Below are 15,461 nucleotides of genomic sequence, written 5' to 3' on the forward strand. Positions count from 1 at the left end.
TTCTTTTCTGTAATTGAACGAATGAGGGACATACACCGGAAACAGGCTGCAGTTGCGTTGCGAATGGGAGTGTTCTCAAAAGTGAGATTGTCTCAAGCCCACCGAACAAAGGTACATACCAGTGAGGGGAGTGGCGATCTATAGCCAATACTGGGAATACAAATCGGCGGAGAATTGTGTACGCAGGTCATATGGCTGTCAGACAAGAACCCTGTGGCTGTTTCAACCCAAAAATAAGGTGTGTATATCCGTATTCTCCTTTTTCCTCGGCAATCAGGGAGTTGACCAAAAGTCGGAGCTGGCATGCGAAAAAAGTGACCATCCACACACACCACAGATTCAGAATGGCTCCGTCCGGGCGGGCATGGGATGACTCCACGGCCGTGATGTTTAGAAAAGACGGACTCCACTCTGCAAAGAATTTTGACGGATAGGTGGAGTAGCAAGCGGCAGGGTCTGCCACGGCGCGCGCGCACAGGGCCCACCCTCGAATTGCGAGTGTCCACCCGTGCAGGACGGGTCGTCTAATGGTAAGGTGACACGGCGACGAGGTGTGTGTCCTGTCTAGTTACTGCAATGTGGTGTGTGTGTGTGGCAAGTGCAGCTGGTTGGATGTCTGTTGAATGCGTTCCTGGACATACAGCAAAAGAAGACTTGATGGATTTGGGTTGCACAAAGAGGGGAGGCTCATCGGTGAACGTAGTACGAATACCTAGGTACCTTAGGTAGAGATGATGTGGATTTGGTGAGGGTTTGTCTGTGGACACCTTCAGTTGGACCGTGGACGGGACGGGACTCGGAGAGGTTTCCATAGGTTGGCAAACATTGAAGGATACGTACCGAATCTTGAGAAACCTGGAAATTGAGATTTCGGACTGAACGTATCTGGCCTTATGTAATACTCCGTACTGCGTCAGCACGGAAGACAGGCATTGTTAGATGGGACTTGGAGGCAGGCACAGGGCCAAAGACAACAACCTTACCTAAGGTGTACGCAGTACCTTCCAGGCACGCCAGGTAAACCTGGAACTGCCGTGGGTCCCGCTAACCCCCCAAATGAGACTAGCGCGTGTCGGCGGTAAAAGGCTGGCGCTGCCCCCAAGCGAATTTGAGATCCATCCAATTCAGCCCAGTGCCAAACCTGGAACTAAGCGCCACTGCACGCGAACCGTATTTTGCAGGCAGGCTGCCCCGAACGTGGCCGTGGCCGTGGCCGTCCAAAACTGGCCGCTGGGGGTCCCGTCTTCAATCCTTCAACATCCATCACACGATTGCTCGCCAAAGTGCCCAAGTGTCGCATCTCCGCGCTTCATCCACGACGACACACAATCGACGCCCATCCGGAGCCCGTCCACACTCATTCAACGTGCCATCATCCACCCGTAACTTCAATACCCAGTGCAAACCCATACGCAAACACACAATAACGACCCGCTGTCGGATGCACCCACTCCCCGCCGTGCCCGCTACGCTACCTTTCTCACCTCCTGACCAACGCCCGTCCTGACGCTTATCCGAGGTTGGGACCCGACCACTCCAAGGACCAAAAGTCTTCCATCGACCCACGACAACCAAGGTTCTCTGGTTCCACGTCCCAATCCAGACACATATGGTATTGGACCTTTATCATAGGCAACTTTAAGGGCTGTCGCCCGGCCTAGTGCGATGTGAGTAGACGATGCAACAAACCTAAATCTCCGACTTCTTCAAGTCTTTGATCAAAAACATACACAACCCGCAACCTGCATGCCCGACCCAGACAAGCCATCGCGCTTGACGTAAATCGAGTCAAACACATAGACCCTCCTGACCACCAGATGCGCCCTCCCTTTGACCACAACAGGCGTCCTGTCGATGCGAGGCGCCCTCTCGAGCGACCCTTTCATGCTAATCACGATCTCTACAGGGCTTCGAGATATTCCTCGAGGTATGACGGGGGAGATCGCGGCGACCGTCGTTCCAGATCGCCTCGCGACCGCTCACCCGATCGTTACGAACGCGCATCACAGTACAGTGACGGCGACCGCCGCCGATCATCCGCCGAGGCGCGCTCCAACACTTCAGCATTCACGAACAACAGAGATTCATTCCGCGACAACCTTCCCCGTGACCCGCCACGAGGGCCTAAGGCGCTTTTAGATCCCCCCAGTGGCCCCAGAGGTGGCGGCTATGCCGGTGACTTTAGAGGACGCGGCAGAGGCCGTGGCCGTGGCTGGGTTCGCGATGACAGCAGAGATCGCGGACGGGACCGTGATATCGATTTCAGAGACCGACGTGATGGGCCGCCGTATCGAGATGAGAGGAGCCGTGAACGCGACCGGGACTGGGATCGACGGGATAGAGAGAGCTATCGGGGACGCCCACGCTCGCCCGGTAGAGGCCGCTCACCACCACAGCGAGATTTCCGCGACAGAGATCCTCCATTAGGCGTCGATGCCGAACGATCTAGGCGCGGCTCAAGGGACGGGGGCCCCCCTTCCGCCGGCTCGTCCAACTCCGACCCCCCCTTCGGCATGGGCCGAGGTGGTTTTAGAGGAGGCCGAGATCGAGGACGTGGAGGATGGGAGAGAGGCAGGGGAGGACGGGGTGGTTTCTACGATGACCGCGATCGGTTCGGGCCTCGCAGTCGCTCTCAGGAAGGGCGATGGGGGGGCCGCGATAGAGACGACCGCGACCGTGGTGACCGCTGGGTTGATACTGAAGTTCGCAGAGACCCCCGAGACGAACCCCGTGATCCCCGAGACCGCGAGTTGCTGAGACCCAAGGTCGACCGAGAACGAGACAGAGGCATGTCTTCCCAAGCACAATCGCCAAACACCAAGGACGTCTCTCCGCCCCCATTGGCCCCTTCAGCACCCGCTTTCGGCACTGTTCCCAGTCGAAACGGCCCGGCCGACGGATCACCCATTATTGGCGGCACCGGCAAACTGCCACCCACAGCCCCAAGAGCCTTCAATTCCGAACGACCCGTCTCTGCCGGACACGGCGGCGGAGGTAACGGCGGCGATTTCCCGGCACCTCCCACTGGACCAGCAAAGATGAATCTTATAGAGGGCAGCCCGCCTATTCCTTCTGGGCCCCGTGCTCAACAACAGAAACAGCAACGCCCCTCAAGTAAGCAGTGGATAAATCCAGCACTAGGAAAGAAGGGCCCCCCCGAGTCGCCCAAGATTATGAGATCACAGAGCTTTGCGCAACAGCAACGCCTGGTACCTTTCCGTCATGAAAGCGTTCCGACAGAACAAGGCGAAAACGACCGGCGCCCACGCAGTAGCGATGCGAAGGCTGACTCTCACAATTCCGCCAACGAAGGCTCGGTAAAGTCACTCAACCTCCCAGAACCTGGCGAAATTGTCATCAAATCCGAAAGAGACAGCTATTCTGCTAGAGGGTCCATGGATCGAGATATGGAGCACCCAGATGATTCAAGGGACACAGTCATGGGAGGAACCGATAACCATGGGTACCAGGAACGTCGGAACCCCCCTCCACGGCGGGAAGCGAAATTTGACACAGCCGACAAAGACGACAGTGATGAGGGCTTAGTGGATGAGGACGAGGAAGAGACGAAGGAGCCGCCCAAGCCTGCAAAGCCCACAAAGGTGAGCCGCATGTCAGTGCCGCGCGTACGATTTCTTCTCCCACCCCAGGAACCCTCGGCGCCAGTCTCCGAACAGACGTCCGAGTCCGACGACGACGAAGATTACGGAGAATATTTTGCCATGGAAATCGCAAAGGAGGAGGCCGAGTTGCAGAAGCTACAGGACGCCGCCGACAGCGCCCCAGACAAGATCATTGCTCGGTACGCTGCAATCTCGCACGAAGCATTGGTAGCGCTTGTTACCGAGCCAGAGGGTCTTGTGGACATGCTTGGGCCGATCCCCGACGTCATCGAACCTCCGAAGGAAGCTACTCCGGTTCAGTCACCGATTGTGGAGCAGCGCGAAAAGACGCCCAAGATCTCGAGCCCTGTTCAGCAAGCCAAACCATCACCAAAGGAGCCTACCGTGGTACCTGAACCAGTCTCAGTTGCTGTGTTCGTGCCGAAATCGGAGGAGCCCGAGGTTGAGAAGAAGGCCGAGGAGCCTCTCACCGAAAAGGAGGCAGAGAAGGAACCAGAGAAAGAAACGGAAAAAGAAGTGGTGGTGACGGACCCGAAGGTGACTGAGCAAGAACCCGAGAAGGAGCCAGAACCAGTCGTTGAAAAACCTGCCGAAAAACCTGTCGATAAGCCCGAAGAGCCGGTCGCCGAGAAGGCTGTAGACGATGTCGAGAAAGTCGCAGAGCTTTCCGCCGAGGACAAAGTTGAGAAGCCTGCCGTCAACCTCGCTGAACCTGTTGTCGAAATGGTTCAAGAAGCATTTATGGCCCCCGCCTCCGATGAGCCGCAGCCCAAGACAGAGGAAATGGATATCGACGAGCCTGCTTCGGTTTTATCGGCCCCTTCTCTTCCTCAGCCATCCGAGCCAGTAAAGGATGTGGATGTCGCCATGGAAGACGTGTTTGAGCCGGAGAAAGCACCTTTGGAGCCGGTTGTCGAACGCGAAGAACCCAGAGAACCGATTATGAATGGCCAGCACCTTCTCCTCCAGCCGTCTAGTGTGCCGATGGAAACGATTGAAGGCGACAAGGGCCTGCCCAGCACGCCCTCTCAGATGGACGATGACGACGACAACTCCACCGAATCCGAGGACCCCGACGTGATGCTCATCGATAAGATCCGACAGTTCTCCGCGACTCCCCCTCTCGACAGTTTGCCCGACTACAGCTGCCGCCCTTGGAGCCGGGACCGGGATTTCTTACAATCCCTTGAGTCGGATTCGATGGTCGACGACTTCATTCTGCAGCAGCTTGACAAGATCTCACTGGAGAAGATGGCTGGACAGGGTGAAGCTCGCAAGGACTACGCCGAGAACTACATCAAGTATCTCGATTTTACAGTCTCGAGCGATCCGATTGCGGTCAAGAGTCGAGAAACCTTTATCAGCTGTTTACCCACACCCGAGAAACACATCCCTATCCCCCCTCCTCCGGAACTGAAACCAGAAGGTAGGGGAGCTGGCAGAAGGTACGCGAGCGAACGGGACCTCGAAAGAGTGTTGCAAGCATCCATGAGGGAAGACGAAGAACGGAAAGAGAGGGAACAACGCGCCATGCAAGAGAAGTATCGCAGTGAGAAAGAAGCCGTCATTCCCGAGATGTACTGGAGGCAGGAGGATCGGGACAACGAATTCTTCAAGGACACCACCGGCTTCACACCTGTGGAGAAACTTGTGCCTGCCTGGCAGATTATGCCGCCAATCAACAATTTCACCCCCGAAGAAGCAGACCTCTTCGAGAAGAGATATCTCACGAACCCGAAGCAATGGGGTGTTGTCGCCGAAAATGTACCGAAGCGCAACTTTGGTACCTGTATTCAGTACTACTATCTGATGAAGAAGGAACTTAACCTCAAGGAGAAGCTTAGAAAGCAACCCAAACGTAGAAAGAAGGGTAGAGGTAAGACCCGCTCAAGCGCGCTTGTCTCGGAGCTGGGCAACGCCGAAAACGAGGGAGAGGAGAACCAAGAGAATGGCGAGAATGGAGAACGGAGACGTCCACGCCGTGCTGCTGCCCCGACGTGGGGCTTCGAGCAACCGCCTACGGATTCTGACAATGCCACACCAGCCGGTACACCTGGTCGTCGCGGAGCCAAGGCTGATCCCGAAAAGGTTGACGGTAGGAAGCGTGGACGGAGGGCAGCCAAGGATAAGGAACCAAAGGTGCCCAAATCACAGCAGACTCTTGCAGCGGCACCCACACCCGCGACAGGCAAAGGAAGGTCTCGCTCGAACTCCAGAGTTCAGAACACTGAGTTCCAGCCTCCTCCGCCTGTGCCTATGGAGAACCGTCTGCCGTCGCAATTCGAGGTTCCGGTTACGGGCGTACAGCCCCCTGTGATTCCGACTCAGCAACAACAGCCGCCTCTGGTTGTCCAGGAGCGCCCCGTTCCCATCACCCCTTCACCGATATCCGAAGTTATGGCGCCTCCGTCACTTCGGCCCGAGCCACCACCACCTCCCGCGCAACCAACCGTCGCGACTTTCGATATTGCTCAGCCGCAACCCGAACGGCGCGCCCCCAGTCAAGCGTCCAGCTACTGGAGCGTGTCTGAAGCGAATGACTTCCCTGGCCTGCTCAAGTCTTTTGGCACTGACTGGGTAGCTATTGCGGGCCATATGGGCTCGAAGACAGCTGTCATGGTCAAGAACTACTTTGTTAGACAAAGAGACCAGGGCAAGACTGAATGGGAGCAATTTGCTGCCGAGGCTGACGCAAAACGAAGCAGAGGCGAGAAGCTACCAGATCCACCACCGCCCACCGTCGGTGGACGCAAGAAGTACGACTCTACGCCCGGGGCTTCGTCTCATCGGCCTCTTGCTTCTGCGCCTGCTACTCCCGCCCCGACGACTGCATCCGAACCGCCGAGCGAACCTCCTGTGACAAAGGTCGAGCCTCCCGTCCAACAACCTGGAGCCCCACCCTTTGGTCGCTTTGCTATGCCGATTACTCCGGCACCACCGACGCCGTCAGCGCAACAACAGCAGCAACAGCAGCAGCAGCCGCCACAACCACTTGCTCAAGCTCCTCCCCCTGCTGTTGTTGCCACCCAGGCTCCTCCTCAAGCTCCTCAGCAGGCGCCAGTTCCAACCCAGCAACAACCAGCTGCGCAGCCAGTATCACAGACAGGTTCACCAGTTGCTCGCCCGCCCAGGGCACCTCCGCAGCAAGCCTTTGGTTTCCAGGAGAGAGAGCGAGAATCGACCCAACCTCCTCAACCAGTCAGGATCTCACAAAAGCCGGCCGCCACCCCAATTACCGAGCCCGCCCAGCAGCGGCCTTTGGCTGCCGCACAACCTATCCAGTCCGCGCAGCCTGAACCATTGGTCGACCGACAACAGGCCGAGAGGCGACGCGAGATGGAGAGACAAGCGATTGAGCAGCAGCAGCAAATTGAGAGACAGCAGATGGAGAGACAACAGCTTGAGCGCCAGCGCATCGAGCAACAGCAGATCGAGCGCCAACAACTGGAAAGGCAACAGATTGAGAGACAACAAATCGAGAGGCAACAAATGGAACGTCAACAGATGGAGAGGCAGCAGATCGAGCGCCAGCAGATCGAGCGTCAACGCATTGAGCAGCAGCAACTTGAGCGCCAGCAGCTCGAAAGACAAGCTATTGAAAGGCAGCAGATGGAACGTCAACAAATCGAGAGGCAGCAGATCGAGCGTCAGCAAGCTGAGCGGCAGCAGATGGAGAGGCAACAAATGGAGAGACAGAAGATTGAGGCACAAGCCAAAGAGCATCTACGCCCAACTGAGCGCACTCGCCTCAAGCAGGAGCCGGAGATGACACCGCCACAGCACCACTACGAGCCGTTCTCTTATGGTCAGCAACCGGTGAGGAATGTCCCGCCACCTCGATCTGAACCACCTGTATCAAGACAGCCTGCCGAACCACCGCGGGCAACAGCTACTCCAGTCCCGCAAGGTTACCCCATGCCTCAGCCAGGTGGACGACTCTTGGGTGATCCTCAGCCGTCTGTATCGACACCTCCTGGCCAGAGACCCATTGCAGCTCAACGACCCATGCCCACCCACATGGACTCATATGGCACTCCTCCTCAGCAGCAACAACCGCCGCCAGCAGCAGCCGCGCCCCCGCCTCGCTCGTCAGCTTCGGAGAACAGGAGATCCAACATCATGTCGTTGCTCAACGACGACCCACCAGCAGCTGCCGCTGCTGCCGCTCCCACACCCCCGCCTCAACCCAAGCGTGTCAATGACATGGCTCAAATCAAGCCGTCCCCGACGCCGCCACCACAAAGCATGTCTAGAGGACCTGTGGCCGCGCCGGCGCCGACTCCCCTGCGACCAGAGCGGGAGCCTCCTCAGGCTGCCTATCCCTATGGCCGGAATGCTCCCTCAGCGTCTGCGATGCCTCCTCTGAAGCCGACGTACACTGCTTCGCCCCAATCGCAGCACATGAGTGCCCCGAGATCAGCCATTGCATCTCCTCATGATGCGGCAGCAGCCGTTGAGCGAGACTACTACCGCCATCAGTACCACCAGCCCCCAGCGACGAACTCTCCTCAGGTAGCGCAGCCTTACCCGCCGCAACCCCAGTCTCGGGATCCTCGCGATCCTCGTGACCCAAGGGACCCCAGAGACCCCAGAGACCCTTACCAGCCTCAGACTGGATACCCTGCGTATGGTGCGCCTGCTTCCCACGCTGGCTCGCCGCCGCCTCAGTATGCTGTCCATCAATCGGCATCAAGACGCGAAACGCTCCCCCCGCAAGGCAGGGAATCAGCATGGCCTCCTGGACCTCAGGGACACGCCATGGGCCAGCCGCAACCACCACAGCAACAGTCTGCTTGGCCACCGGCGTCACATGCGCCGCCGACTAAGCAGGCTCAGCAGGCACCCCCTCCTCAGAATTGGGCCTCTCCGCACATGTCGGCGCAGAAGGCACCTCCCGCGGGCTCGGCCATGCCGCAACAATCCTGGGCTTCCGGACCGCCTCAACAGCAGCAACAACAACCGCCGCCAGGACACCACATTTCGATGCGAGACGAACGCGGCTCAGCCATGTACGGACAGATTCCACCTCAGCACCAACACCCAATGCAAGGGCGATATCCTCCAGTTTCTCGGGCGCCGGAGCAAATGCCACCTCAAGGTCAGCAAGCGTACCCGCCGCGGTACGCATCGACACCCGCGCCTAGAGATCCCCGGGACCAGATGCCACCTCGTAGCTACACGCCTGTAGGATACGATGCTCGCGGCCCGCCTCCGGGACCTTACCCTCCGGATCCGAGAGAAATGCAGATGCGGGAGATGAGCCGCGACCCCCGAGACCCTAGAGATCCTCGGGAGATACAACACCAGGAAATGCTCCAGCGCGGCCAACTGCGCCCGCAAGATGGGTATGGGAGACAGCCTGATCGATACGGCCGATAGAAGGCGTATCTGACCCCCACTTTTATCAAGCATGTATGAAAGAAGCAAAAGAAAAAAAAGAATTTACTGCGGAGAGGTGTATGGTGTGTTTTCTGGTTTGGAGAACCGGAAGCTATAGGGAAGCATAAGGAAATGTAGATGCGAAGCCAAGGGGAACGGCTGGGTGGGTTAGGACGTGTATTCATAGTGTTCCAACGCATAAAGCAGGAAGAGTTTTTTTTAGTTTTTTTTATACTTTTATGGGAATTTTCAGTCATTCACAATTTCTTCTTGACCTTGACCTTTGATCGTTCATGAGACTTGGTGTCGATATGTCAAAATCAATCCTCGTGTTTGGGAGCCTTGCCATACGCCGTCCAGACTATCCATCCGTATGCGACGCTTCTCTTATTGAACCTATTCTCTTACGAGGTTTTTCCTTACCCACATCTTTCCTAAATATTTCCCCATCTCGGTCGCAAGCCCAGGCTGAACCGAACCTATATCATCTTCTTATATCCATCTTTCCCCTTCTTAGTTTCCTCATATTCTCCTTCGTCATTATTCCATCGTTTATATCGTTTTCTATCTTTCCGTTTCGTCTTTGTTATTATAACGGATTATACGTGCCGCTCTCACTCGCTCGTATTATTATCATCCCTTTTATTATACCTTTTTCTTCTTCTCTATCGTTTTCATTATGTTTCCTTGTTTTCATCACAAGAAACTCGTCAAGCGGTCTCTTTTGCTCACTCATATCTCAATCACCTTCCTCTTTTTTTCTTTTTCCCTTTCTCCTTTTAGGACCCATCTTTCGTTCCCCCCTATCTTAATCATTATAACCTATCACGCCTTCATGTCAACTACGATGAAATAATCAAACTGACTCTTAGATCTGTCAATAGCGGTGATGGCGCGTTCACTCATGCTTGCTCGTACTTGTCCAAAATATTAGCCACGGTGAAATAGTAAATAGAAATATAAAACTTTTCTTGTAGATCTAGTAGTGGTGGTGGTAGTGGTAGTGGTAGTAGCGCATTCATTCGCCCTCGCTCGCTCGTATTCGTCGACGACGCTGACCGTGATGAATAGTGAACAGAAATAACGAGCACCTTTCCTCTTGGTTCTGGTAGCCCCGGAGGTTAGACGTGCAGGGCAGGCCTAAGCCCACCAGACGGGCAGCAGCATCTCGGAAGTTCTAAAGCCTCTCTCAGTCGCACCCACGTTCGACCTTAAAGGTCGGCAACCTTCTTTCGCACTGGCTGTCAGAATTCTTTTCCCTTTGGTCGCGATACGTTGGAGGCTTTATACAGCAATCGAAAAGGACTGACTACTCGACTTCTTTTGGGACCGGAATAGGAAAGGGAAGGAATGGCACCGGCCGGCCCTTCTCTCGCAGGCAAAATTATCAAGAGTTTTTGGGTTGCTAGTGCCCTTATTTTTTTTTTCTCGTGTTGCCCCAACATATTCTAATTCAACATCACCGCAGGAAAAGAGTGTGTGTTTGACTCAAAAATGCATGTTGTAAACGGAGGTGCTCTCCTTGATTCATCATCTCAATAACCCCCCGAGCTGCTTGTCTCTTACGTCTCTTATTCGTAGGTAATATGTACAACTTCAAACAAAAAGTCTCTCCTTTGCAACTCAACACACAACATCGCCTCCTAGTCCAAGTTTCGTCGTCTCATGATATTCGCATCCAAACGTGCTTCGCCAAAATGCACAAGGAGCCTGGATTTTTACCGGCTCTCTCGAGTGTTCCTTCAGCCGGAAGACCTCCCGCCAACGCCTTGCCGTGCCGTGATGATGCCATGTCCTGCCGAATTACCGCAGCGTTGTGTGACGCCGACAGCAGGCCCTTGGTCGTGACACGAGAGGACCAAGCGTTGAGAAATTCATCGTTTCCCCCCAAGACTCGTGTCTCCAGACCAAGTATCCATTGTGCAGATTCGTTCGCCACCACACCAATCCCGTCTGCTTTTTGACCCCCCCCATCCATTAAGCACGTACTTCAACTCCGACAGTTGCGCCGGCTCAGTCGACCTCGACACGGGCCACAGCTTTGCGCATCTGCGACTGAAAGTGGAAGCTGTTATGCAACCAGCCAGCCCTGTCAGATATAAGCTTGCTGTTACGGGGTAGATCGCCAGCCCTCTCAACTAGCTGGTCTCGTACCCCGCAGCCCGGCGCCAAGAGTTGCGCCACGCAATTCATACAATTACTCCGTACGACTCTGGCCGTTCGTTCATTCAATCAGCGGTTTCTTCTGCCCTCCCACCAGACATAGTCCCAGTGTCTTGAGGGATTCTCGGTCATTCGCTAAGACGATCGCCCGCGCCGGGAGCATGGGGTTGTTCGGGTCGACGTGGGAAGCGTCTTTGGCGGCCTGTTCGATGGCGTCCATTTCCTCCTTGCACGCTTGCTGGTCCATTGGGCAAATCACCAGTGGCTGCCTGACAGTCAAATCTCTGGTAGATCCTAGCTGTGCCTGATGAAAAACGTGAGCATGAGCAAGTATCGCAAAGTGTGGTAAACATACCTTGACAGTCAAGTAGAACTCAATCTTATACAAGGTTGAGCTCGTTGTGAATGAAGTGACTTCGTATAAGGGAAATGCCGGTTTTCCTCTTCGAATGATGCCGTCCGGATCTCGCAAGTCCTTGGAGGGGAATACCAAGCCAAGATTGGTTGCGTATCCTGCCTCGGGCATTTTCGTATTGACCAACTGCGTGTTCTTCGCTACTTTGTTGACCTTCTTCGTAGGCTCGTCGCCTTCTGGGTTGTACGTAATCTCCTCCTCGATGGTGACGGTGATCTTCTGAATCGTAACCTTCAACGCTTTCTTCATCCAGTCGGGATTGGGTACTAGTTTTATATAGACTGTTATCGGGTCGAGCGGGCCGTAGCTCCATTTGGGAACCGATATGCCCAGTGTGACAACACTTGCGTCGCTGACTTGCCTCGACTCTGGCTTGTTGTACATGCCAAAAGTCGACAAGGTGTCGTATCGCTGTAGAGGTATAGGAAAGGAGTATTTGTTCTGGAGGGTGTGTCCTTGTTGCACGGTAACAACAAGCTCGTAGTACGTCTCGGCCGTTCGACTGGGGAGTTGCAATGATGCCGGGGGTATTCGTCGGTTCGTTTCTTCGCCACCTCTTCCGAACGGGATGAACAGTACGAACGGCAGATCCATCGCAATGACGCTCTCAGCGTCCTTTCCTGATTGGCATCTGAATAGCAGCAGCTCTTTGCCGACTACGTCCGTTGTTTCCCTCCTCGGAGTTCCCAGGTGTCTCTTTGCAACATTCTCGGCGGCGGGGTGTATTGTTTCTCTCCGTTGTAAACATATGCGCACTAGCGAAACAGAGACGGGCATGGAATAGCCCTGTGACGGACGGATCTCGACTTTGCCTTCGATTCGGGGCTACATTGTGAGCAAGAAAACGTGTCAGCAAACGGCGCGCAAAGGGTAATTTGACCACATCAGCCTCCTCGACGTCATCACAGAGGGTCCAACCTACTAGCGTCGCAGAAATGCCCGGGTAGCCGACCAGAAAGCTGCTGTTGGGCGGTCCAGAAACCCTCACGAAGGCGGCCATACTGGCTGGATCGCCAGAGTGTCCGAGATGTATCTCTCGTCGGCGTAGAAGTGGTGAGGGTGTTGTGCGGATGATAGAGGTGAGGTTCTCATGTGTGTCGGTGGGCGGCAGTCGTGCTTCCTAGGCGCTGCGCGCGTTGCCGCCTGGTGGATGTGGGGTCCAGACAGTTGTGTCCAAGCTATCGGGGACGTGCAACAGCAAGAGCAAAGCGTAAGGCCAAGCGGCGGCATTACATAAATGGATCGCAGTTGGCCGGTAGCCTGGGATTTGGCGTTGTCGGGTCGGGCGCTGTGGGGAGTAGTAGTGCGCGTTCCAGCGTCGAGATGGGCGTTGATGGGAGTTGGCGCAAAGTCAGGTCGGAGGGGTTGGAGAAAGCGGCGCTCTGTTCCGGAGTCTGGAGATGTGACCGGCGGGCGGTTGTTGGAGAGAGTGCGGAATGGGGGGGTGGAAGAGAAGAAGAATCGAGAGCAGTGACCAGCAGAAACAAGACCTCTCAGCCCAAGCCACAAGGTCGCGCGACTTGTGTACCTCAGCAAGGTGAAGCAGCCAAATAGGGTGCCTAGGTTCTGAGTGGGTGCAGCTGGGCTGATGCAGCTTATTCTCGCTTCTGCATCGATTTTCCCAAGGCAAGCATAAGCAGCAGCAGCACACGAGGCTCGTTCGGTCGGATCAGGCCAGGGAAGCTCTGGGATGAGTGGTGGATTGCGAATGGAGTCGTGCAAGTGGCACACTGAGCTTGGCGAGTTGAGGGTAGAGGGAGAAGAGACCACAGCTTTCTCAAGGTAAGGTATCTGTACTCAGACGTATCCGTAACAGACGAGAGTACCTGAGCAGACCTGGAGGCTGGTTGTTGGTGGAGGGGCCCGATGTGGCGGGGGGCTATGCGGGTAGAGATGGGCACTGCACACGGCCCTTGATCTGTCTATGCCAACTTTGTTTTGCTGGACGGTCGTTGTTTCCGCTGTCTCGTTGTCTCGTGTCCTTTCTTCCTTTCTTCCCTTCGTTGTTCGTCTCTTCCTTGGAGTGTGAGAGGTGTTTGGGGCGTACACTCAGCTCCCCATGTGCACAAACGCACGTCGAGATGGGTGTAAGATGGCAGGTCTCCGTGGGTATCTGTACCTTCCAGTATTGACTGACTGCTATGCTGAGCTTTGCACAGCAGTGGATCAGGCTCCGAAGGCGGTAGTTTGCGCTCTGTGTGGGATTCGCTTCACTCTCCCCTGGTGTGTTGATGTTTGTAATGATTGGGCAGTCTGCTGCTCAGCCGCTGCGCTGTGGGCTGTCTACCAGGGGGGAGCAGCAGAGAGATGAGAGGATCGATACAAGGAGTGTACTTGGGGGCTTCGTGGTGGTACAGCCTCTTCCTTTGAGCCACACTTGAGATGAGTGTATTCCGTATGGGACTTGAGAGACAGAGCCTGGTGTCCAAATTGGGGGCCAGTGGTCGTGATGGCTTGCGTGTCGGATAACGGTATCTGAGCGGGAATCTGGGGGACATGTTTTGGTTTAGATCGGTTCCTTGACCAACAGGTGTCCAACGGCGGAGGGAACGGGAGCCAACATTGCGTCTTCTCTCACACCCAACGAAGCTTTCTGGATCATTTGTTTTGATTTGACTTGAATTAGTGGCCAGGACCAGGAAGAGGTACTAACAGTAAGTAAACTTGAGGGGAGATACCTGGAACGTGGAAGGGGGGAGGGGGTCCCCGGACCAGGGAGCGATTGCTGGGACGATTGGCGCAGTGGGAAGGTGCGGGGAATGCCTCCAACACCGCGACTGCAGATTCAAAGGTAACTCTACGGAGTACCCTGACTCCCTGACACGCCCGAGGGAAGAGCCTTCGCAGTTATCTAGGTAGGGGCGAGGGATATCAAGTGGAAAGTGGGAAGCAAATGTTTACTTGTTGTTCGTACCTGGTGCGTGGAATTTGACATCATGGTTATTGCAGGTGGACTGGGCATCGAATTTTGTATTCTCCCATGTTTGTGGACAGGAAGTTCCTACATTGAACACCTACAACATACCAACTCAAAGCCGTGTACTATCGTCACTAGCAAATGACTGCGTATTCGCCAACTCACACGTTCCATCAGAATACGCGCGTGCTATTCGTTACTCGCCAATGCAAGATAAGTTTGTCCTGTCAACTTTCCAAAGTGCTTCCTGACAGAAACCGTCATGATCCGAGTAAGCACTTGTATCAACGTGGAGATTAACCGCCGCGGTGGTGTTTCAACAACTTCATGACGCGAGTCGCATGCCATCAAGAGCGACAAAATCGGCTCAATATTTGTGGTCATCGTACTTTGTACTCTATTTTCGGATCACCAGTATATGTCTGCCTCAGCTTCATCTCGCTAACGGTTGTTTCCAGTCTAGGGAAGAAATTTTTGCTCTGTACGGAGTACGAATAAGCTGTTCGTCAACTTCGTCTATCCGTATCCGTACAGCTCCTCAGCTCACCCACCCTGGAAAGCTAGGAATGGCTCCATGGTCCCTGGAAATTTGGGGGCACTGAAGCTTCGCCATGCCCTGCACAGCCCTGGGCACCCCGGACTTACGAACAGCCTCAAGAGGTGTAGGGTCCCTAGGAGCGGAGAGCAGGGGTGAGCTTCCCAAAAGCTGCCCCGGGTCCCAATCACAGATGAGGCCGGCCGGCGGCCCTCGGCATCGATCCGAGTTTGGGGACTTCGAGACCTGACTTGCTGACTTTGTCCCGGACCTCAGGCCCGGGTTGTCAGAACACCTTAATAATTATCAGACTAAATCTGCGGCATGTGCTCTCGGTGCGTCATCTCGGGTCTGGACTTGGGACGGACGAGGTTTTGGCGTGATGAGGTGCTTGATGCTCTCCGGACAGGTGTGGGTCGACATGCACGA

General features: G+C 55.2%; 2 protein-coding genes across 2 annotated transcripts; one reads left to right on the top strand and one right to left on the bottom strand.

The window, feature by feature from the left end:
* The first annotated feature begins 1,546 nt into the window (after positions 1 to 1,546).
* Positions 1,547 to 9,149, top strand: BDP55DRAFT_377342 (uncharacterized protein). The gene is made up of 2 exons (XM_060567137.1): positions 1,547 to 1,667; positions 1,907 to 9,149. Coding segments are annotated over exons 1-2 (7,098 nt in total). The 5' UTR covers positions 1,547 to 1,665; the 3' UTR covers positions 9,003 to 9,149.
* Positions 9,150 to 11,226: 2,077 nt separating this feature from the next.
* BDP55DRAFT_545032 (arrestin) lies at positions 11,227 to 12,580 on the bottom strand (the record flags this gene model as incomplete). The annotated part of the gene is made up of 3 exons (XM_060568542.1): positions 11,227 to 11,469; positions 11,521 to 12,405; positions 12,503 to 12,580. 3 exons carry the CDS (start codon positions 12,578 to 12,580, stop codon positions 11,227 to 11,229), a joined length of 1,206 nt encoding a protein of 401 aa, XP_060433439.1.
* Positions 12,581 to 15,461: the final 2,881 nt, after the last annotated feature.

Source organism: Colletotrichum godetiae (assembly GCF_030913485.1).
Source record: "Colletotrichum godetiae strain CBS 193.32 chromosome Unknown BDP55scaffold_7, whole genome shotgun sequence".
Lineage (NCBI taxonomy): Eukaryota > Fungi > Ascomycota > Sordariomycetes > Glomerellales > Glomerellaceae > Colletotrichum > Colletotrichum godetiae.